Source organism: Trachurus japonicus, chromosome 22, assembly GCF_045865225.1.
Source record: "Trachurus japonicus isolate A0001 chromosome 22, Traja_1.0".
NCBI classification, from domain to species: Eukaryota; Metazoa; Chordata; class Actinopteri; order Carangiformes; family Carangidae; genus Trachurus; species Trachurus japonicus.
In genome coordinates, this window is record NC_140928.1 from 11009495 (window position 1) to 11034919 (window position 25425).

Consider the following 25425-nt stretch of genomic DNA (forward strand, 5'->3'; position numbering starts at 1 on the left):
ATTTTAAAAGGTATAAGTGGGAAGAGAAGAAGGGCACAACTTTTAATACATTCCTTATTATTTTCTCCACTTTTTTTTTATAACACGGTTAAGTAAAGTGTGTAAATTGAAACAGCATGAGGGATGGCATTCACTTTATAGATTTCCTGAAAACTAAATGCTAATTATCGGACAAAAGTGATTACCTTGGCCCGTTAAAAGCATACAACAGCATACAATTAGCTCTGACTTTGGTGGACAACTTTCATTGGCTTGTTACCTCTGTGGTTGGCTCACTTTTATCCCCCTTTTTACTCTATTTGTCTAATCCACTTGTTGGCTGGTGGGAATGCCAAAAATACCTGGTGATTAATGACACAGGTCTGGGCTAATGGCCATTTATGTATGTATTTATGTATGCGTCGGTGTTGTTGCATTGTTTGTTGCTGTTGAGCCCAAAGGGGATAATGAGCCCATGACACGTTAGCGTGGAGCTGGCACACAGATCTCTGTCTCTCCGTCTCACATACACACACACACACACACACACACACACACACACACACACACACACACACACACACACACACACGCTGATGTAGTTCAGCCTGTAATGAATCTCCATCTGTGCACGCAAAAGCCTTTTCCTTAGAAGCAGTGATGTCATTCATGTCAAGGTGCATGTTCCTGTTAGTTAAGTACAGCAGACATTTTTTTTCCACTACACAGGATCTGATTTAACCGCTCCTTGTGATAATCAACCCGGGGCAACAGCTTAAGTCGGCCCTTATTAGAACAAAGTGGAGAGGGTTGTCATCCAGCTAAACGTTGTGTCAATCAGCAGAATCAATGGGAGATTTTCGGCCATTTCTCTTTATAATAACAACCATATTGCGACCTGTACTTGTCTTAATGTGATGCAAGTTTTTCAGTGGAATTTTTTTTGAGACCTCTAACATGTCTCAATCCACAAACGCATGGAAATTATCAGTATCCAATCAGATGTCTCCCTCCTTTCAGCCAATCACCAGAGCGCACCCTAGTAATTAAAGATTAAAGAACATCTCATAACAAGGTGGTAACCAGATAAACGTGATAAATATTTCACTTACGCCTCGTGTTGTTACTAGACGCCATGTTGAGGTTGATCTTGGTCTGACCTTGACCTCTGGCCACCACTATGCAGATGCAGCGCTGTGCTGAAACATTTACAAATCACAAGTAAATACAGATTAGACAGTTTGTGTAAAAATGTCACAACATACATACTGATGTTTTTGATGAATATGGCAATTTTTTAAAAACACACACATTGGTGGATTTTCATTATGTGTATTGAAAAAAAGAAATTTGTGTGTGCATCAAAAATCCAATTGTGAAGCTTATTGGATTCTTTTTACATAAATGATGAGCCACAAATATTTTTGTGTTATTAAGTAATGAAGCTGTTTTGGTTTCAGTTTCAGTTACATACTTGGACATGAAAACTCAGAGGTCTGGCAGTGAGACTTTAAAATTAAACAGAAGTATTAAATTAACTGTAATGTCTATAATTTGGATTTGAAGGGTCAGACTGCAGGTTTGAGACCTTATCTCTCTTTGCAGCTCGTAACCAGTATTGTTCTACTATTCCAGAGGCACAGCTAACTTTTTATACAACCTTCCACATTATACTAAAAGAAACACAGAGACAGACACATCACGACTCATTGTTAGCTCATGTCAAGCTGCCAATGCTACCAGATGCACTCGCTGACATCATCAAAATGCTAAATCAAAGGAGGGTTTGGAAGGTTGAGCTGCTCAGTTATAAATCTTGCACATTTTATGTATTTGCTCAACATTTTCAAAAGCAGGATACAGAGTTTTTGGTACGCGTTTTCCATTCATTTCTGCCTCTATCTGTTTCCTCGGATCCATTATCCTAAATGTGCTGGTAATCGGTTTCTCAGGCAGATTGGTTTTAAAAGTCTGTCCTACATTAGTTCACCGGTACAGTGTTACATGACGAAAAAACAATAATGTTGACTTGGTGTTCACTGCGGTGAATTACACAACTTTAGCCAGTTTCAAAAGTCTGCTAATAGATTTGAACACCACATGGAAAAAATATGAAAACCAACCGCTTCAGATTCACTTCTGTAAAACACAACAGCATAGTTTCACAATTGTGTTATAGCAGAGTCTGACACATGGCTGATCTAAGGTAAAAAAAAAAAGATGCAGCTTTAGTTTTGTCAGCCTCGTATTTGTCCTTCTTGTCACTACATCTGTTGTGTATCTGCTGTATAAATCAGCCAACGCATCGTTAAACAATACTTACGCAAACCTGCTTCCCACTAAAGAGAGCCGATAAGTGTTATAAAGGTGAACTCCGCTGTTTATGTTGTGCGTCTTTGTTTGTGTACTTAAAATCTCCAGAGAAATGAGCTCTACCTTATACAAAACACATAAACCCAGTTGGAGAGTTTACCATAATTGCATTTACTGTAGTAGACGTAATCCACAGATTTGTTTATTTACTACCTAGCCTGCTTTCTTTCCCCCCCTGTCAGCCCGTTAAGCATGTATATATAAAAATGATTATTTTCTAATCATATTCTTTCTTCTTGCCCCACCGCTGTGGCTTTGGCTGGAACAGATTCCCTGCCAGTGACGGTAAAAAAAAAAGAAGACCATTTTGTTAATGCTGTAATGGTTGCACAATGGGGGTTGCATTTCACTTATTTTATGAGTGGTGCAGAGAGAGAGACACAGAGAGAGAGAGAGAGAGCTCAGGGCTGTGTGTGCTTCTGGCTGAGATGTCTGTGTGTGAGATTGTGTGTGTTTGTGTGTGTTGGGGGGAATTTGGCTCGTTAAATGTGAGAATCTCGATGCTCATTGTTTCCCGGTCAAGATATCAGTACCAAAACATCGTGCAACTCCCCTGGTGTTTCACCACCGACTCATCTTTGATTTCATCTCTTCTGGTGGGCCATCAGGCAGACGAGGATACTGTGTCCTCTCTGAGTTATAGGGGATTTATTATCAGAGCTGCTTTCAGTCGATTAAAGAATAAAAAAATAATACATTTCTTCTCCTCCTCTTTGAAAATTAAAGAAAATGAGACGATGAGCGCTTGTTAAAGTGAGATTTTTCCCTCAGGGGTCAATTCAATACTTCATTATGTTGCTTGGCGCTAGGACCTCGTTGTAAAACTTTGATGTGCTGCCTCTTGCACTATGATGTCAAACTTTGCATAATGATCTTCAACAAGGAGGCTACGAGCCAGTGTAGGTAATTAATGCTATTTTGAGCAGCACGTGTTCCTTTAGCAGATCCCGTAATAGCTCCTGCTACACGTTAACCTGTTTAATTTGGATGTGTTTGTTTGACTTTGATTATGGGATGGCGGGTGGGTCTCAGCCCTCAGCCATTATTGTCCCAACAGGAGGGGCGGCTGTTTTCCCTCAGGAGATAATGCCAGGTCCCGTCATCCCGGTTAACGCTGTAGCAGCCGATTGCTGTCAAACAGACCTGGGTCGGACAGTAACTGGAAATAACTCTCAGTTTAGTGTTTGTTTTAAACTTCTGAAGTTGCCAGATGGGTGGGGTTTACCACATCAGGACTATAGTCACCACAAAAAAGTGTAAGGATGTTGTCAAAATGTTTGCTGATTGCCCCCAACGCAAACCTCACGCATCTACAAGAGCTGTTTTTCAGATGCCATATCACCCAGACTCATGTCATTTTCTGCTGGTGTGAATGAACTTTATTTTGCTCTTATTTTAACATGAAACATATGCACATTTATTATACCAATGAATATATGTAAAGCAATAGAAACTGTTGTGACACTGGATCAGACTAGAGAGGAGTCTGAGACGACAGATTAGATTAGACACAGTTTACTATATCGACGGCTACTTGATATCCTCTTCAGGGGACTCGGCTTTTCAAGGGATTTTCTCTCTCTGCGTGAATTAAGTTACACTCGATTTTAGTTTTACCGCTGAAACAGTTCTTTGGCAATTATTCATGTTTCTTTTTTAAATTATGCACTGATATTTTTTTGGACATCACACACACAGGGCGTTACAGAAGCTGCTAGTAAAGATTTCATCAGTCACTGGCCGACCTCCATTAGCAGCAACTCTTTGGGGAACAGTTTGAAAATTTGAGGAATATGCTTGTTTGCTTTGTTACAGAGACTTGAATGAGAAGTCGATACCACTCAGTGTCAATATGAATCAACGGCCAGAACCCTGTTAGCTTCACATAAAGCCTGGCAACAGTCTTGACTGTTAACATTGGCTAAAAAGGTTAAACCATTCGGTGTTAGGGGGGGATAGAAATTGATACAGAACAGTATTGCGATATTTTGTGTGGCAATATGGTATTGGTATCTATGCACAGACGCCAAGTGTCAATCTTTTATCATGTAAATAACAAAAAAGAATTTCATTATTATTAGCACCAGTATACTGGAGTATTCTTTAAATACTGTGTTCCTCAGTTTGTCTGCTTGACAATCCTATTTTACAAGAATAGAAATTATTTAAGAAACTCTAACGGATGTTGACAAACTTTTCTTTTTTGGACATAGTTTTGAAAAGGTAATAAACGCAGTGTATCACAATATGTTGGGATATCACAAAAGCTTCACAATCACAATAATTTTGTATCATGATTTAAGTCTTGTGATAATGTATCGAGGGGCCTGATGTTACTACCTCAACAAATCGATCTTCTGCCAGTATCTCAAACACTTAACGTCCTGCTCGTTTAAATGATGGAAAAACAAAAATGGGAAAACAAGTTGTATTTTTTCTCAATATAAAATCCAACACAACTGTGAATTAAGGAGGCAGGATAAACAGTTTCACACCATTACCAGTCTTTATACAAACTACGTTGGAGCCTCATGTTTACTGCACTGACCTTAGAGCATCCACAACAATAAAACCAAATTAGATTTTATTTTGATATTATATATACAATTATTGGAGGGCCTCTCTATAAAAGTGAGTTTGAAGAAGTGATGTATAAACTGAGAGAGATTTTTCTTCCCTGAGATGCACATGGAGTTACACAACTGAGGGGCCAGGGCTGAACAGGCCCCGGTCCACTATAGTTACAAGATGGGTTGTGTTGTGGCTCATGTGGGACCAGCATGTCCATAATATAAATACATAGACATGGAAATATCCATATCATCTCAATTCTTGCCAAGAAAGAAAATATGTGTATTGACCAAAATGTGGGACTATTCCTTTAACACACCTAAGAAGTGAATAGTGTTTGTAATGGTATAAATTCTGTGCTTATTGTTTGTGTTAAAAAAAAAACACAATTCAAGGCTAAACAATGCGTCAAAACGTTCCAATGACCATTTATAGTCACATGTTTCTGCCCTTTAAGAGTACTTTATTGAAATTTTGATCTTAAGTTCAAGTAAAAGAGACTCGTATGTGCCAGAGTCTCTGGTTACACCTTTATGGGAGACGAATCTGTGGGTGGGACAGTATGACTAAGAAATGACTACATGTGGGAGACTTGGTAAGAGAGTGTTTATTTCCACTTACCGGACAATGCCGTCTCAAAATCTGTGATTTAAAGCTTTATTATGACAGCGGAGGTAGAAAGGCTGCATCCATTAAGGTTGTGAGTCAGGGACGGGGAGCACAGGTCAGTCTGTGGGCAGAGGCCAGACTCTGTGGCTCTTAACCTGGAGGAGTAGAGCTAGAGTAGAGTTAAATCACTTTTATAGAAAAAGCTTTCTTTGGATACTTTTTTTTACCGATTTAACAGCTCATCACATGGACAAACTGCTTTCCATCCACAGCACTTTGGCTCAGTGTCCATGTCCACTCTTTTTAACCACTTATTTCTTCTGGAAGAAACATGTAACTCCTGTTTTCTTGTCTTATGCTCCGGCTTACAGTTCAACTGCTTGCACTGTCTCTCTATTATGAGATAAATGAGAAAATGCATACTGCAAACTGTTGTCCGTCACTGAAATGATGTGCTGTGTTTTCCGCCCTGTCTGCACGTTCTCATAAAGAGGCACATCATGATTTAGTTTTACTTTTCTACGGTATGTGTCTATGCCAAGGCTGAAATCACATTAAACTGTCTGGCTTGATCTGGACATTATTGTTACAGCAAGGCGAGTTGGATGTGTCCCATTGTATCCTGTAGAGTATTATTCCCCTTTTGTCTAAACTTCCTTTCACCTTGTTGAAAGAGGATTTTTTTTTGGTGCCTATTTAAGGGAAGTATCAACATTTCATTGGAAACGTTGAAGCAGCCAAAAGTGTCTCTGTGTTGAAAGCTTGGATATTTTAACAGATACAGTGTTTTATATGGGGATTTAACCTGTGACCCTGCAAATCCGGGACACTTTCTTAAAAATCTGGACCACCAAGTTACCTCCTGGTTTTATCTGGCAGGTACTGAAGCTTGTTGTCTTTGTCTATTCCAGGAGGAGCCTAATCTTTCCAGATAACAGAGCATCTGCCTGTTCTGACAGCTGTGATAGTTACCCAGATAACTTCTCAGCTCTTCCTAAACTGTTACTTTATGTTATAATTTGTGAAAAAACTCAGTTTTCAGACACAGTAAGAATAAAATAATATGTCCATGGGGTGAAATTATTTCACATTTTTTCCAAATGAGGTTCCATCTGTTTAAGTAAAAGTGTTAAAACAAGCCAGAAATCGGCAGCTCTTTTTACTAATATGAAGAAAATGAGCCAAAGAAAGTCTTGAAACCAGTTAATTTGCATTGGACACATTTAATATTAGCTCAGCAACTGGCTGATTTTTCACTTTTTGGACTCAGGTTTTTGATTTAATTGCCCGGATTTAGAAATTAATGTTCATGACTGTCATAACTGTCAGCGCTGGCAGAGCTGGTTTGGTATCTGTAAAGTAGAAACACCACAGAGAACTGTAAATCGATTATTTTCTGACCCAAGTCTCATTTTCCTGACCACATCTTGGATTTTGTAATTCTGGCCTTAACAAATCTAAATATCTGTGTCACTTCCAGCTCGTCTGAAAGATATATAAGCCAGAATATGACACCAAACATAAAATTCATGTAGAGTTCGGTGCCACTGCAGCCGAATATGTGACTCAAGGGAAGACTGTGTTTGTTGATCCATGTCTTGGATTTAAACTTCAATATATGAACATGGACGTGACATTTTTGTACAGAGCTTCACATCCTCACAAGGAAGTAGCCTAAATTCCAGGAGCTTTTTTAGAAAAAGCCGATTGTCTCCTTTGTATTACAGCGAGTGTGAGCACACTGACAGGTTCAGTCAGAGAGAGCTACCACTGTTGTAGCCTGTGACTCTCGCTTAGTTGCCTCTGACTCATGTAGCAACAGACACATGGTGCATTGTTTCTGCTTTTATAATGAGTCGGTCAGAACATGATAAACTTCCATAGAAGCACTGAAGAAAGTTATCATATGAACTGTGAAAACTGGGTAATAGGTAATGAATGTTGAACACTTGGACATTCAGTGTTGTACAGGACTTGATAAGACTTGAAAAGACTTGGGTGATCTCCTGACTTCATCATCAAGTCACACAAACCTGCTAAACTAATGGCATTCCCATTAACCTCAGCTGTTGCTCTTTTTTAGCATTTGTAAGCATTAAACTAATGTTGAATATTATACCTGCTAAACACCAGCATATTAACATTGGCTCTGTTCGGACCCACTTCCTTACAGTACTATTCATACATAGGCGTGATGTCAAATGTGTATGTTCATGCTGCATAACAGTACGTGAACTTTGTGAATGTGAGAAACACTCGATCTATACTAGATGAGCAAGAATTTCTGAGTGTGCACCGTGAGGGCAATAAACATACTGAACTCTCCCAAGATGCATTGCAGCCCTTTAAATTCAGTAGATGTTGCTTCTATAAATCTACACTGTTGAAATTTGTGAATTAAAACATTTAAAACATGACGTATAGTGTTATTAATGAATACTGTAACGGCACTCGCTGCTGCCACTTTGTGCAAAATGCTTTCTGGGATATTGGCTTTATACTTCACTTGGTGATGTCATACTAATATGTTCATTTAGTAGGTAGTGTGCAATGTAGTAGAGTAGTTAGAGTTGTCACTGTGGTTATGTCATGATTTTAGCTTGCAGTCAGACTGTGTCTGTGCTTTACAGAGCTGTGAGCATGGCTTAGTCTTATTATTTAATACCTTTGTCTTGATCATTTGCATTATAAAACACACTGAATTTTATTATTTCTCCGTACAACATACTCAGTACTGTAACAGCCCCCATGCACCAATGCATAGGCAAAGCCAGATGTACAGAAATATCAGTCAGTGAATCTGTTTTAAGCATGTACAGTAAGATGAAAACTCCTGGCGATTCATTTGTATATGAGATCCAGTTGTGCACCAGCTCATTCATGACATCAGCCGCTTGGCTATGTGACCATCTACACTTTGTCTGATTGCTCTTTATACGTTCGGAGAGAATCTGTCTCCAAGCAACATTTTTAATGTTTTTCAAAATAGCTTTTTTTGTTTGGGGTCAGTGGGAGAGTGACAAAGAGAGGAATTGTGGTTGTGTACATACAAGTGTAACGCACACGTGCACTTCTGCTGTGGATAATTTTAAAAAAATGGCCTCAGACCATCTGATAGGAGTTGGCGAATGAAGCATGGAAACTGTGCCCTTCGTTTCTGGCTGCGTCTCATTTTCCATCACCTTCCTCCCTCTGTACCTGCTCTTAACGAGATCTCCTGTGTCGGACTCTGAGCTCCGACCAGCTCTCTGGTAATTGCTTGAGAGACTTTGGGTAAAAAAAGCATTCAAGAAAGTTTTCCCATGCAGCATTTTCCTACTTTAGAACCGCCTGATTTTCCTTTTCCCTCTTTTATAAAACAGGTGTTTCAGCAGCCACAAAAGTTTAATAATCACTTACGAGATAAGGCAAACCAAGTGCTCTTTGTATGTGTGTGTGTTTCTTATTTGAATAGTTGAAGTCTTTTCAACAAGTGCTGGCATAGCTGCTGTTGAGCTACTTTTCACAGCAGAGCAGATTCTGGTGCTGCTCAGTGCACACCTACTCTTCTCTCCTCACCAACCCACAACTCCATCTTTTTGGCACAGATTGCTCTCCCCTGAAATCCTTTAGACCTTAAAATATATTTGAGGCAGCTGTGAAGCCAAGAGCCATTACTGTTGTCAGAGAGAAGGCCGTCGTCCAACAGCAGAGCAGAATCCACTCACTAATAGATCACGAGTAAGGATCTGGGGAGAGCGGGAGAAGGATTCCCATTGCTCCGAGTGTGGTTTGGCTACTTTGAAACTTCATCAAGGTTCAACCTGTCCTCAGCCAAAGACCAATTAGACAAATTAGCTTCTAGCCTGAGCTTCAGTCCGGTGCAGCTCACACTCTTGTTACAGTAGCGTAAACAAAGGAAGGCAGCAGCCGACAAGTGTTTGAGGAATGCAGAAATGTTTTGAGTAAAATGGGCAAATGACCCATGAGTCCAATTTGTACATTAGTTTGGCATAATCTCAGATTCATCTGAATGCAGCCTTTGTTTAAACGCAGGGAAACTAAAGAGAAAGAAAGACAAGGAGCCAAAATGAAAGAACAAACCAATATTTCAAGGCATGAAAAAAAGCTCTAAATTCAGTAATCTTAAGATGTATCTGTCCTGCTATGTGAAACCTGAGGCAAGTTAAATTTCTCATGCGTTGCATCATTGTTATGCTAACGTGTTGTTGTACTGTACTTCTGCCCGTGTTGCAGTGGCTGATTGGAGACAGAGACAGTCACTGTGGAGTCATCTGCTCTCGGACGCAGGGGAAGCCGGTGTGCGGCTCGGATGGGCGGAGCTACGAGACCGGCTGTGAACTGCAGAGGGCGCGCTGTAAAGATAAGACACTCACACTGGCGCATCGCGGCCGATGTCGAGGTGAGTGCTGAACTTTTAAATCTGTGCCTGTGTCCTAATTAAACCTGCAGACACATGTTCCCCTTTCTTTGCGATTAATTATCTGTCACGGTGCATTCAAGGAAACTCATAACTGTTCATCTGGCAGCTAATGCAAGAAATTATGAAATTTATAAAGTGCAAATCATTTCTCTTATTTCCATACAAACATTTCAGAAGGAGTTTCCAACTACAGTACCAAGGATTTTTTTTCTAAACAGCCTCCATTACCATGTGACAGTAGTATTACTATATGTTGTTATATGATACATTTTCTGGAAAATTGATTGCGCAGAATAAAAACATAGGAATTAGTATTTTTGGCTTATTCTGCAACTGTCTAAAAAACTTCATCACATTCACGTAGAAGTAAGAAAAAACAGGCATTGAAAGTAAGGCAGTTGTGTTAGCTGATTGTCTAGAATGGTTTAGTATCTATGTACAGTAGAGCTGTTCTGCTTGCCTCTGCCTCCTAGGCCTAAAAACATATGGTATAACATATGATTGCCAAGCTAAGGATGGACGTCTGAAAGTACTTGTGGTTTTTTGATGTTGGATGAAACAAAAACTGGTTCTGTGAAGTTGACACACATCATCAGACCACACAGACTTGAGCTTGATGTGACTCTTTCAGGTAAAAACTGGGTGAAAATCGATCAGCTGCCAGTGGCTCCGGCACCGACCTCAACATCTGAGGGTAGAGACCTGGAGCTCAAAGGTAAGAGAGCCGGGAAACCTCAAGACATGCTAAAGTAATTCAGTATCTAATCGTAACCCAATCTTCTACGTCCTGCAAACTTGAAAAGCAACAAGTGTGTCTAAGATGTTGAAGTTCGGGGGCCACGGACGACAAAGAGAAAATTTGGGAAAAGTGGAGCCGAGTGAGAAGATGGCTTTCATTTTCCGCCTCTCTGTAGGCGTGTAAGTTTTTACAGACCAGGATCACACACTTCCTCAGTCTCTGGATGCCAGCCACTCAACAACAGCAGAGATTGATAGGCCTGGAGTCAAGGTTGGAACTTGGCATTTCCCCCCTCCTTTTTTTTCTACCCCCACCTCTCCCCCTGTCCATCAGGAGAAGCAGCAGTCCCAACCAAATCCATTTTTGGAGTGAATTTTCCTCCCTCTGTATGGTAATACGTGGTTTTGTTTCATAATGTCAGTGGTGTGCCAAGGAAAGGAAAGCCGGGCAAAGCTCGCTCAGTCGCTGCAGATGCGGCGGGCCTGTTTTGTTGCAATGAAATGGCAGCTTTATTTAAGAAGGCAGTTCATGAACCAATCCCTGTTTACAATGGCAAAGTCTGGCAAGAGCTCACCGAGGTGTGCGTGAGATTCAGATTAAACACAACAGATTAATTTGACTACAGGGCATATAAATTGTTAACAGGTACAACAAACAACCACAAACAACAACAAACACCAAACTATGGCTTTCACAACAGACAGACCCGTTTATGCATTATTTAGCCAGGAATTCAACAACATGGGGAAAATCACCACATCATGAAACAGCTCTTTATCCGAAATCCCTGAAATGAAGTGATGTTTTTTTTTTACTCAGGTTGTGTGCCTTGTCAAAACAAACCTTTGGATGTGGGATATTCCTGCTTTGACACAACTAACAAGCACTGACAAGCTGGGACTCTGATCATTAAGTTGTTTTTACATTTCCATAAATCTGATTTATTTAAATAAGGAGCCGGGGACTTCACTGGGACACTGGACTGACACGAGCACTACAATATTTAATGAGCCTTGTAAGTCTAAATATACTCGGTCAAAGTCCTCGCCATGTAACCATGTCTGTCCTCGCTGACATCATCGCAGTGTCCAGCCTCTGGCAGTAGTTCACTCTGGAGGAGACGACATGTCTGTCTCCTCTCAGGTCCAGAGATGACTAAAAAACTTTTATTTATCTAAGGGGAAGGTGGAGAGGGTTTTTTGCCAAAAGCGGAGGACTGTGGTTCCACTGGTCAGTGACTGTGTATACACACACAATCGAGACGTGAAGCTCGACTCCGCGGGAGCAGCGAGGGCAATAAAAACAGTAGTCACTGATGGGATTTTGAACCTGTGGAGCCGCCTCTATTCTCTGACCTTTCAGCCACTTCCATCTCCTTGGTCCCCTGGGCGCAGCTCTGGCTCATCAGAGCTGCAGAAACACAGGCTCACTTTCCACTGACATTTCAAAAACATCAATGTCGAGTCCGTGACGCACTCGCCAGCGCTAACAATGTGCTGCTCGCAGCCCAGCCCTGGCACCGGCAGTCGTCAATGGTAGTGTAATTTGTCGGGGAATGCGTTGTTTTAGCATTAAGGAATGTGTAATAAAAGGTCTCCGACTTGTCTGTGCTTCATGTATCAGCTGTGTAAAGGGTTTTTAAAACAAGGACAGGTTTTTATTAAACATTATGACACATCACAACCAGCAAATACTGCGGGTTGTCCAGTGCCAAAAGCAACAACTAATCAATGTTGTAATCCTTAATCCAACAACTGTGGTTATTATGCAAACAGCAAGTGCAACTATTTTATCAGAAATACTACAGAGGAGGTTCTCTGGACTCTAAAGAGTAGGAATGTGTAGCATAATGAGCCTCGGTGCAGGAGGACGCTGGTTCAACTCTCAGTCCGGTCATTCCCAGACATTTACTTTCTCTCCCCATTTCCTGTGTCTCTTCACTCCACCTATCATTAAAGTGCGGTGGCCCTGAGAGGTCAGAGCACTGCAACTTAAGAAAAGACAATGCAACTCAAACAAATGCGATTTAAATTCAGAACGCATGTGCTGCAAAAACTCACCAACTTTAAAAGTTAAGACGATGGCTGTTAGTGGAGTCTGATGATAGGATAAGGTTGTTTGGTTCATTATGATGTGTAATGTTATTGCTCATATGTACCGTTACGGTAGCTTAACCTTACTCTTTGACTGGGTTAGTCACTTTTTTGTGTCTGTGAAAGACTTCCATTGTGTTTTTTTGTGTATTTCTGCAGAGCCTGTGTTGTCGAACTGATGGGTGTGAATTTGTTGTGCATTTGTGCCTTTGCATGTGTTTCCTTCAGCTGCAGTGCATTGGGCTCTCAGGGCCACTGGATTCAAGGCATAAAGGGCCCAAAAAATAATTTAAAACAATACATAAGAGGAGCAAATGTTTTATCTTTTTACAATGGAGTCGTGTTGTAGGTATATATAGGTCAAATGGATCCAGGACAGACTCATTCTTAGAATCATAGAAAACTAAAATCATGTTTATTGAAAAGAAAAATAGCAGAGGAAGCTAAAAAAAAAATCTTCAGACTCTCTCTCTGCACATCTATCAAAAGGTGCCCCTGAGCAAGACATTCAGATGTCAGACATGGCTCCATGGCCAACAGTAGTAAATTGCAGTTGTGCTGGTCAGCTCCCAGGTGTGAACAAGGTGGTGTTGAGTCGACAAAGAACATGTGTCTTTAGTAAAAAAACAACAAAAAACACTAGTGCTGGAGGTTTTTGTGCAGTGTTTGAGAACAGACTGTCGATACGTTACAGATGCAGGTCAGTCCAAGTGTCGTGTTGAGAGAAACCAGGCTTTGGAACCAGCCCGGAGACCTCAGGAGTCCATGTTTGTCCCAGAATGCAACGAGGATGGAACGTTTGCTCAGGTCTGTGTCTGCATGCACCGCCACGGATTTACTCCTCCTCTTTCCGTCAGTCTCTTCACTGACAGAAATAATTGACCAAACTCTTCAACTCTTATTGTCCAAATGCACTAAACAAATCACACATGTTATAGGCTGTTGTCATTTGTGGTGTGATGTACCTTTTTCTCCTCTGCAGGTCCAGTGCCATACGCTGACAGGTTACTGCTGGTGTGTCACCAGTGACGGCAAACCAGTGAGTGGCTCTTCTGTGCAAAACCGGACCCCGGTGTGCTCAGGTACTGGGAGGCAGACAGCCTGGGAACCTGTGGATGAAATGTCCAGAGTTTTTCAAAAGTTTGTTCCAATACAAGGCTTCATATAAAACTTAAGAGAGCAGCTGTACTTCAGAGTAATGTTTAAGAGGTTGTGTGACTAAAAAACGATGGTAGGAGGGTAGGATGTTTCCTGACAATTGTTTATTAGAGTTGAGAAGCAACATAACAAGCATGTGAAAATGTCAATTGTGGCTACATTTCGTAGGATCTTGAGGCCGGCAGCGTTTGGAAGCCAAGTCACTGGGGTTTGGGCCAATTAAATTTCAGTCACTTCAAAAATACAAAAAAAACAAAAAACAACTGGAAATAATTTATAACCTCAGCTCCCCAGACAAGATTAAGAATGGATGGGTTATATTAGTACAGTGTGCAGTGCATTTCAAGGCAGGACTTAAATTGGGTGAATTATCTGTGAACTGACCCTACATCTGAAATAAATGACTCTCAGGAAATCTGACTGTGCTGATGAAAGATAACGAGTGAACACAGCCTTTGGGTTACAGTCGAAGAGAGTCTGTCTCGCCATACTTTGGGCACATGTGTATTACATGTCATGTGGCATATAGCAGGTGCAGGGTCAATGAGACAGCTAATGGCCGTAGATCCAGGGGCCTCTCAGACCCCCCCACCCCCCCACCTCTCCACTTGTTTAAGTGCTCTCAGCAGGCGGGAGGAGAGAGTCCGGGCCTCTGCACCCTCATCTTGGATGGGAACACTTTATGATAATCACCATCATTTTCCCTCAGAAGATAATACACAGGGTGTTTGCCAGAATTGGATTGCACAGTCACTAGAGCATATGGTGCAAATTTTGTACGGAGAGTGCGGTGAGAATGGTCGCATGCCCCTCTGAAGCTGTTCAGCAGACAGCCAGAGGCTTCCCGCTCTCTCCATCTTTTCCTCCCTCAGTGTCTTTATCTCTATCTCTCTATCTCTCTCTCTCTCTGCCCCAGTCTTCTTCTGCTCACTCTCTTTCCTCGGCATTTCCCTCTCTCTGCCACTAATCAACTGTACGGCTGCCCTCAGCAACTGCTAGTACAGAATTAGTCAACTTCACAAATGGAGCATGTCGGCTCGTACCAGAAAAACCACACAACTTTTTTTCTAGATAGACATAAATACTGATTCTTAGTGCAAATGCAGATCTCTTTGTGTAACTTGATGCTGTTTGACCAGGACACATGCACACGGTGATGGTCTTTCTGATGGTTTCACAGGAGGCAGAATATAATGCATTAAATGATTAGTTTTGTGAATGTTTTGATCATGTAGAACAATATGATAACAAGAGGTCGATATGGAATTAGATTGTTTAAACCACTCTCATCATATCTCAAACAACCCATGGGTTTACTCTGTCCCCACTGAAGTGAATACGTTTTGTTAAATGCTGAAAGCTAAATGCTGGTGTGACTGAAATTATTTTTGAATCTCATGTGACTTTTCCTGCACAAATATACCAAATTCCAAAATATACTGTATGTGGTTGTACATCACAGTCTCTAGCGGCCTCCTTTCTGTCCTGCATAAGATCCAATATCTTCATTGTTTCTTGCAAAGGTATGTATGACACTGGAACCAGAATCTAGGCTAAATAAACCTGATATACAGCTGCTGCTACAGTACAGTCGAACATGCCCAACTCTACCCTTCTTTTACAATCCCTTCCCTCTCAGCTGACAGCAAATAACCTGACATGCTCAGACGCCCCTCTACACTATGACCCAAATCAATCATCTCACATACATTTGCAGGAAACTTCCATGAATTTATGGGAACTCATGCTGCGACAAGTGGATTGTCAGGTAGTAAATCTCCTTCTAGTTGCCTTCACTCTAAATTTCTCCCCTTTGTCCTTCTATTGTAATTGGCTGCACTGTCTAATTTCGCTCTTTCTCTCCATGCATCCATGCATGACACCAGCTCTCTGCATGCACCGAACCAGAATAATATTTGGAAATGTTCAACCTGTGTTTGATAATTTTCCACAGATATTGAATCACTCAGGTTTGCATTAGTCAGCGTTAAGATAATGCAACAAGCCAAATGTGTGACTATGAAGTACTAACAGAATGTACTCATCAAACTTTGATAAACTGCAGCATCTAATTCTAAGACAGGACGTCAATGGGTTGGGTAATCTGTAGATTTAATTTTAAATCATAAAAGAAAATCTATTAAATTACTCAAGCTCTTGCAAAATGAAATATATTTTTTAAAGTATCCGGGTTAATAATTAAGACTTTTAATTAAGAGCATTTTGGAATCAAAACCCCAGAGCAGCTTTCTGCTGTGTTGTTTTGTACATGTGTTTTTTTTCTTCTTCTTTCTACACAGGGTCAGTAACCGATAAACCACCTGGGCCACCGCACTCTGGCAGAAAAGGTGAGCTGAGATCTGCTGTATGTTGTGTGTGTGTATGTGTGTTTCTGTTTGCAGAAAGAGAGTGTAAGTTCAAAATGTCTTTTGACCTGATTTCGTTCCCACTGGTCTGTGCAAAGTCTGTATGTACATACATACATATATACATACATACATACATACATACTGTTGTGGACAGTCGAAATTTACATTAATTGTTTGTTTTTTTAACCCCTCACAGTTTGTAGTTCACAGTCCAGACCTGGATCAAACAGTAACTGAGAAATCCTGGAAGTTTTTTTTAATGTGCTCAGCATACACAGTCAGTGTCAGTGTGTATTATATCTGCAAGAAGCCGCAGGAAATCCTGGTATTTCTGACTAGTGTTTGACCCAGGTTTGCACTTGCCTGAGATCAGCCTAACTTAATTTACAGTTTGACCAGCTCAGGTCAGTTTGACCTCAAAACTGTTTCAACATACTGACATGTCGTCTGATTTAAGGACTTACTTCAGTGCTTGTAGAATGAAGTGTTTGTAGAATGACTCCAATCAAAGTTTTTTGTGGTTTGCTTTTGACTGAATTATTTCCAAAGGGATTTTCCAGATGCGACAAAACTGCACATGGGTGAGTATTCCAGGTAGCTCTAATCCACAGCATCATATACGATCGATTACAGTTTATCCAGTGATTAGTAAAGAATATTTTACCACTCTTAGAAATAGTTGTAATTTTTACACTGAGAAGATTATCACAAATTAAAAAGTTAAAGGCAATTATATTGGATTTGTGAGATCGTATTTCACTTCTTAACATCTAGTAAATGACTCTTCATTACTTTTCCAACTACTTAATGATTTAATGTTTTTCCCCAACAGTCAGTAAAAAAAAGGATGAGGATGAGAAAATAATATATGAATATTCATGAGCATATCAGCAGTAGTGATCTACTACTGGTTGTACTGTAGTATGCTGTTTTGAATGGTTCCTTAATTAAAATTGAAAAAGAAATACTGTAGTAAAAGGTGCAGCCAGAATGTTGGTAAGTATCATAAACGATTATTCACTAGAAACTCCTGCAGCATTAACTCATCTGGAAAAAAGAAATAGAAAGACGAAGCATAAATCGGTTGTGGCAAAACATCAGGGGGATGGCTAAACATCAAGGCTGTCAGTCAATTAAAATATCCAATCAAGATAATTCACATCCATTAGTGTCCATTAGTCTATAGTTTTTATTCATTCAAAATCTACCTTGAAGTTGAGGATATCAAGTCTTACATATTTTAAAAAATATGCTGCTTCATGACTTACATCAACCTGAAACGATTAGAAATATTGTCCAGAAACCCTCAAAAGCCTCACTGTATTTGGCATATAAAAAATATGCTCAAATAATAACATGATGGCCGTATCCAAGTGGTAACCATGAGCACAGATGGTTCAACTTGAGACTGCAATCGCAACTGATTCAAACTACAGTATGAGTCGGGTCAGTGATTAATCCAACAGAACATTAATCGCATGTGAAAAACAAACAAGTGCTGTTAAAAGGGATTTGCATGAGCGTGTTATGATTGTATTAACTTTCTAATAAAAATAATAATCAATTTTTGAATATTTATTTCTGGACATGTTGAGATGGCTCTCTCATGGACCAAGGCGTGAGTCAAGGACAGTTCCTATCGATAGCGTTGGTACCTGCAGCGACGGTCAGACCATTGTCATACAATAGACATTTATTATTCTCTAGAAATTACCCAGTGTTTTCACCAATTAATTGACTGATCGGAGTCGGACCAACATCGACAAATTTGTCTTATTGTGACAATCAAAGATAACTAAGTATTATTCGTTCAGAGTTATCAATAGGTTGTCATATCCTCATCTACACATCCTACACCTGCACTGCAAACATATGGGTCCTGATGGGGGTGGGGGTGTGTGTGTACAGTATGTGTGTGTTTTTTTTGTGTGATTGTGAGCATGTTAAATGTGATGGCTGACTGTGTTTGCGTAAGATGGGCAGTGTGAGAAGTTGATTTTTGACATTTTTATGTGTGTGAGAGAGACAGAGAGAGAGAGAGAGAGCGAGAGCGTGTGTGTGTGTGTGTTGCAGAGCCACATGTGGGTGGTCGTCCTCTGTTTTTGTATTATTCAGTCTGTCTCTCTGCCTGTTTTTCTATCTGTCTTGGCCGGGCCATGTGCAAATCCCAACCATTCAACAGTTCTGGAGAGTAGATTGTATTAACCTCAATAATGGTAGTCTCTTTCCGTTTCTTTCTCACCCTTAACCCAGATGATGGCTCCAAGCCCACACCCACCATGGAGACTCACGTCCCCCCTGAGGGTGATGGTAAGTCTCCTCTAACTGCTTCTCCACCTGCGCCACAGTGCTAATACAGTATGGTCACTTCGTTAGCTGAGGTCAACACAGTGAATTTGTGCTGACCGTCAGGATTTAACGCTGGCTCACGCTCGCTCTGCGTGTCATCTTATTCCTGCTTTGTGTACTTTTAGGCTTTAGATTCACAACCGCTTCCAAGACTTGAGTGAAGCTACAGTATTTCATGAATTTAAGACTGAAACCCAATATGCTATTTCTTAAAAATGCACCATTACATCAAATGGAAAAGTCCAGATGTCAAAAATACTAGATGACATATTTGATATTTTTTTGGAACTAATAGGAACCTGGACGAGTTTTTAATTTTGGTTTTGTGGGCAAAGCTTGGCTGTACAAATTGTGTCTGAAATATGCAGCTACTGGTGGTGTCGGCACAGCTGACGAGGTTTAAGTAAAGTCAAGTGTGAGAGTGACTGATCTTTCCTCTGTCCTCCTCTTTGCTGTGCAGAGATAACGGCTCCGACGCTGTGGATTAAACAGCTGGTCAAGCAGAACAGCTCCACCACCAGGAAACTAGGTGAGAAAAAAAGAAACGTCTCCTTACTGTATTCTCAAACTCACAGAGGTTAACGCAGTGCAGCATCAACAACACAGAGCCATATCAGACTGAACTGGGGAAATGTGTGGGAAGCCAGTGAGGGATCATTATCCACTGATACACAATCCAGTGTAACCACCTCCTCAAACAGCACCACCACACTGTTTTCCAGGTAGAATTATTAGCCACACATTGACCAATAAAAACTGAACCAGAGGAGGAGGCCTGAACCCTAAATGAAGCGTACATCAACTTGTCTCCGCTGTTAGCCGCTCTCAAAGCCGCCAGTTTGAGACGAAATGTAAAACATTTCCAGTTCGAGGACAGGCCTGCACTGCGCTGCCAGGATTATGTTTCTTGGTTTCTTTCCTTTGGTGTAATTTGTTTAGCTTTCTCTGTCTCCTTTTCAATTACGCCTCAACATGTTCACTACCCTCTGGGCAGCTGGACGCCGCTGCAACAAGTCAAAGAGTGAATGTGGTGGGGGATGTGTGAGCATGTGTGTGTGTTAAAGTTGGATGGATATACTGGTTAGCTGATGTATTAATGTTTATACTACTATTTAATAGTCTCAACATTGTGCATTGATGTAGCTTGTGTTAATATTCAGGATATAGAAATGTGATTATTTGCATGTTTTTCAGGGCTCAAACCGCCGTCGCTGTACTTTACTGTTTCCTATTCAGCTCTTGCACTTATTTACAGGCCAGACTCTCACACAATAGAGCACACAAACAGTTGATTGTAATATAAGGTTTCTTTTGAGTGATGGTGATGTGGCAGGGGAAACTGTGGTCGGAGCAGCATGTTGGATCCTATTTGAGCTGAGAGAGATTCGCTGTGACAGCTCTTTGAAAGTTGTGTGGAAAGGCCAGCTTCCTGTTTCCAATTAGCATCCGGTGTCATCAAAGGACAAGCGACAAGGCCAACTGAGAGAGGGGTCATCACATTTGAGACATGAGTGTGTGTGTGCGCGCCAGTGCATCTGTATGTGATTGCAAGCTGTGTGTGTGTGTGTGTGTGTGTGTGTGTGTTCTTTTCTGTGACTGAATATTTGCGTGTACAGTAATAGGGAGAGCATGTGCGTCTGAATATGTTCATGTAAAGTGTGCGTTTGTGTGTGACGACTGTACTTTAATACAGCTGTGAGGTTCTGGTACTCAAGAATTTTCCTTTTGGCAGATCTGTCCACTTTGTCAGAAAGAAATATTGTGCATTCTACGTCACTACATTTATGAGACAGCTGTAGTTACAGTAGCTCCTCCACAGTTTCACATTTTACATCCACATAAAATCCTGGGAACGTTCACGCAATCCAACTCTCCATCACAGCCAGGACGTCTGATACTTCATCCACTGATATAGTCATCAAGAGCCGGAGTTATTAGTCAATCAGTTGATGAACAGAAATTCATTGTCAAGCATTTAGGTAGGTTGGAAAAAAAGCAATTCATTATTTCAGTCGTTCTTTGAGCAAAAAATGCCAAAAACATTTTAGGTTCAGTTTTTGAAATGTGATGCTTTTCTGTAAAATGGTAGTAAATTGAATGCTTGGTCACAATTATGGTTTACCACAACAAAAATAATCATTATTGAATCTCTGCATTTATATTTTTGTTACAACAACTGATTTTATGAACCCTTTGGGAGCAGCAAAAAAAGTGAACACTGATATATTATTACAGTTTATTTATCTAACTTTTATTTAACCAGGCAAAAATCATTAAGAACAAGTTCTTATTTGCAATGATGGCCTGACAAGAAGCACAAGCTTCTTGAAGGGAAGGGGAGTTGTAGTAGTCCTGTTTCTTTCCATTTGTTGAATTTAATGCAATATTTACCCTGTTTTACCTCCTTATTTGGTCTCCACCAACTGCTGAGTTAGGATATGCAGCTAAAAAAAGTTGTAATTTGTAACTGAGTTATACATCACTAAATGCGACATTGTTTTTCCATATATTGTAATTCTAAAAATAAGTTTAAGTGACATTTAAAAGCAGAACTTCTGCTTGAGTTTACTTTTACAAAAGTGAAAGGACTTGAATATTTCTTCCATCACTGGTGAGTGAGTTTTGTTTTTGCCAAAATCCAGGGAGTCTGAAATAGCAAGCAGTCGAGTGAAGAGATCATTTATGCAGAGTATAAATTCTTCCCTTCTTGCTTGAGATTTGGTGCAACAAGTGCTCAATATTCAAAACTCAGAATCAGACCCTCTCTGTCTCTCTCTGCCTGCATGCTGGAAAACCTGAGTGCTCACAAAGTAGGCCTCCTGTGTGCACATAAACTTCATTATTCATTTACTGGCTCTCCGTCTCTGGATACCCCATAATTATGATTTAAGGTGATGCGGAGATTGTGTTAGCGAAACCTGTTTGCTTAGGCAAAGCAATGCAATGTCCATTTTTCACACAGATGCTCTGTTGCCAGACTTTGACGTGCCGTTGTTCCAGCGTTGCGAGGAGGGGGAAGCGCTCTGTCATGCCTTTCATTTACAAAAGTGTAGAGAACCAGAAACTGGCTGGCTAACCACCACTCCCTCCCCTGTGGCGAGCCAAACAACAGAAAAACAAAAACGTTGAAAGAATATAATGCCATCGTGTCAACTGAGAGCATGATTTCGTATTGAAACCCCAAAGTCTTAAAAGGGGATTTTGTTTCTAATGTGTTTAATTTGCAGGAGAATACACTTGGGTTTTGCTTTTCAGCCCAATAAGCAACAACCGCAACTTGTCGTGAACACGCTAATCAGTGATGTGTTGAAAAGTAACGATTTTTGTCAAAAAATACAAATCCATTTTATGGGACAGCCCTCCGTCATCATCTCTCTGGTGTTGTTGCGCTCTGGGTCATAAAGACAAACACATGCACCTACATACCTCCACACAGAGTTCCCCTATTACTGACATTTCCGCTATTTTAACTGCAGAGAAGGCTTGCTAGAGACAATATTGCAGTGATTACTCCACAGCTGAAAACCATTGGGATGAAGTGAAGAGGAGAGAGCATCGGGTGGGTGGAGGGAGGGAGGTATTAGGATGGAGGGAGGCAGAGAAAGAAAAGGAAAGTGAAGGAATGAGGGAGGACGGATCGAGAGAGAGAGGTGGAGGTTGTTTGATAAATGAAGGAGAAGAGAAACTTAAAGATAATGAAACTAGAAAGCATTTTAAAACAGTTTGACTTGGTTTGAAGCGTAAACGACGCGGGCTTCAGTCTCAGCACTAAATGGTGCCGGCCTGTTCTCATCAAAGATACTGCAGATGGTCGTCGTTCGTCTATTATCAGCTCGCCCTGAAGAAAATCACCACAACAACCAGCAAATTGTTACAACTGTTCCTGACGACCAATTGTGTGTGTGTGTGTGTGTGTGTGCGCGCGCATGCTTGAGTGTGTGTCTGTGTGTGTTTTTGCTTATGTTTTTTCAGGACAATATTTGTTTTCCATGGGTTTGTGTTTCTCGTCATTTGCTTCTTGCCAGAGGAAGAGAAATGAATTTGAAAAAGAAACGAAAACAAGAAAATAAATAGAGCAGAAATGCAGATATCCACGGGAGGCAAAGGAGCTGTAGATTGAATTTCAGATCCACACAAAACAGAGGATTGCATTGCAAGCGTCCAGCCTTTTTCCATTTATATGTATAAAACAATTTTCTTTTGGGAATCCTAACTCCTGGCGCCAGTATAACCTCTGTATAATAAACAGTGCTAAATAATTTGGATGTGAAGAAACCTTGGCAGCGACCAGAGCCACGGCGCAGCGCTAAGAACACTTGAGTGTGAGTCTTTACAGAAGAAAAAGTTCACTGGTGCAGGGACACGTTTCGTTTTGTGTCGGCAGCCAAACTCAGGAAACACGAACACCCCCCAAACACACACACACCCACCCACACACACACACACACACACACACATACATCCTAGCTCTGTTTGCCAGTGCCCAGACCAGCTGCTGTTGAACCTGCTGCTCATCACTTCTCACCATCTTAAGAAATGACTGATTTAATATTTCAGAATTAATTATGAACTCAATTAGCACTGTGTGAACTGATAATCTCAATCAGTATCAGAAATTGATCTCTTGTGGGAAACAGTTATGTTACAGTGCTCACTTTCACCTATACAAATATAATGAAGATGACCTACCATATCCAAAACACAAAAAAGATTATTGAACATGACGATAATCGCAAAACACATACTGTAGGTATATTCATTTTGACAAAACTAAACTTTTGTCAGCACGTACTGTTTTAGTTTGCTAATACAGTCTTTTCAAATTGTGGTGTTCTAATAATTAAACCTGCACGCACTGACTTTTTTTGACCACCTCATAGTGCTTTTATTGTAAACGTGTCAGGAATCAGTTGCCTGGTCGGACATTTGTGAAAGCAACTAATGCAAGTTTAATAGTCTGCTTTTTGATCCGATTTGTTTTCGACCAAATCCTGAGAAAATATTTGTCTCTTTCATCACTAAACCTTCTACTTGATTTTCCCAGCTAGTTGCTAACTTTGTCCGTCTGCCATTTAGTGCTGCGGTTTGGTTTCCTAAAAACAGCTGCTCGCTGCATCTGGAAACGAGGTTGATGAGAGCGATGAGACTGAACCAAAACAGTAAAGCTGTGGGCTGTCAAACCGAGGCAACAACCGAAAACACACAGAGTCTCTGCAGATCTGAGGGGCACCGTTGATTATTCTCAGTGGGGCTGTCACTACAAGTAAAAACCCTCTCGTGTCACGTGCTCATTTCAGCCAGTGTTGATAAAAAAGTGTTAATGCTTCACGTGCAGGATGTGAATACTTCTTCCATCTTTGTCTTGAGGGGAAGAGAATATGCACAAAACTCTGTACAAGAGAAGTTCCACATTAAATTTCACAAGCTTCCTTCCCTGATGTTGACTTGAACCAGACAGTGACTGTGCCGTATTGTTCTAATTATGCTTCGGTTACTGGAACTGTGTGAGCGGAGACTACCGGCACCGCTGTGGCACTAATAAGCTCCACAATGTGAAACTACCACATGTCACCACCCTGTAGAAACTGTGACCCTGTTATTGTAGCTTAATGCCTCATAGCGCACTTGAATGTTAAAATGAGGAATGGATCAGGAGCGGTAAAAGCACTCGTCGTCGCCACGGTAATAAGCTTTGCATGCAGCTATGTTGTACTTGGCTTAAGAGTGAGCGATGGGCTAAATGGATGTGAAAGTAAATACAGTGCAGTGGGACAAGGTGCTGCAGGAGCATCTCTCCGGGGGCTGAGTGGCTGTTGTTGGACAGATAAATATGAGAGATGGCGGTGGGAAAAGAATTCCTAATACACCCCGAGGAAGAGCTGCTGGCTGAGGACTTTCTGGCAACAGTCCTTTCGTGTTGAAGCAGGACCGGTCCAACATGTTGCTGGGTACAGATTTGTTGATACAGCTTGGTGTGGTTTGTTTACACCCTACATATGGTGGATCCATAGACTACTTGGAATCCAAACAACTCTTGAGGCAACAAGCCACCGTGGATCACAAACTGATTTGACTAAAGACCTTATACAAAGATCCACTCACTGTCGTTGCACATGTTTTCCTCAGACTGGACATTCACCGTATTATTTCAGAAATCTTGTACAAGCAATCATCCAAGATGTAAAGACAAAGCTCATGTACAGTCTGATCGGCTTCTAACATTGAGAGAAAAGTGACAGATGTTATGGAATCCGTTTTGTATGTTTTGAGTGCCTGAAGTTGACCAACCAACCAATTTATCAGAAATTGGGGCGGCGTTTAGCTCACTTTCTAGAGCTGCCACCCCATGTTGAGGCTAACAGTCCTCACTGCAGGCGGCCTCCCCATTTCCTGTCTCTCTCTTGACCGTGCTATCGATTAAAGGCAATAAAAAGCCCCAAAAATATACTTTAATCAGAAGTAAATTTGATTACTGACCACCCAAAGCGTGACTCTAAAATGAGTTGTACGTCTTAAAAAATCGGGTCAAAAATGAGCTAAAACCATACAGCGTATGCCCAACTTTAGTTTTCACAACAGCTTATTGTCCTGGTTGCTTATCATCAACTCAGCAACCAGTTGGATGACTTGCCTCCAAGCATTGCAAACTGCACCATGAGATTATCTATACAATGTGAAACAACAACAAAGCTCATCAAACAACATCTAAGCTCTGGATTGATAATGAGTCACACAATCAACTCTGTTTTATTTCCTCCCACA

General features: G+C 40.8%; 1 protein-coding gene across 13 annotated transcripts in view; it reads left to right on the forward strand.

Annotated features, from left to right (window-relative positions):
- Positions 1-25425, forward strand: part of smoc1 (SPARC related modular calcium binding 1) — a 47030-nt gene that overhangs the window by 8462 nt on the left and 13143 nt on the right. For 4 of the 13 annotated variants that reach the window (XM_085766975.1, XM_085766977.1, XM_085766974.1 and 1 more), the window contains exons 2-9: positions 9769-9934; positions 10587-10670; positions 13482-13594; positions 13770-13869; positions 15663-15713; positions 16246-16293; positions 18535-18624; positions 19124-19192. In XM_085766975.1, the coding sequence (XP_085623101.1) occupies positions 9769-9934; positions 10587-10670; positions 13482-13594; positions 13770-13869; positions 15663-15713; positions 16246-16293; positions 18535-18624; positions 19124-19192 (721 nt within the window). The remainder of the gene's footprint in view (positions 1-9768; positions 9935-10586; positions 10671-13481; positions 13595-13769; positions 13870-15662; positions 15714-16245; positions 16294-18534; positions 18625-19123; positions 19193-25425) is intronic. The other 9 variants (XM_085766979.1, XM_085766980.1, XM_085766978.1 and 6 more) reach the window with 3 other exon arrangements.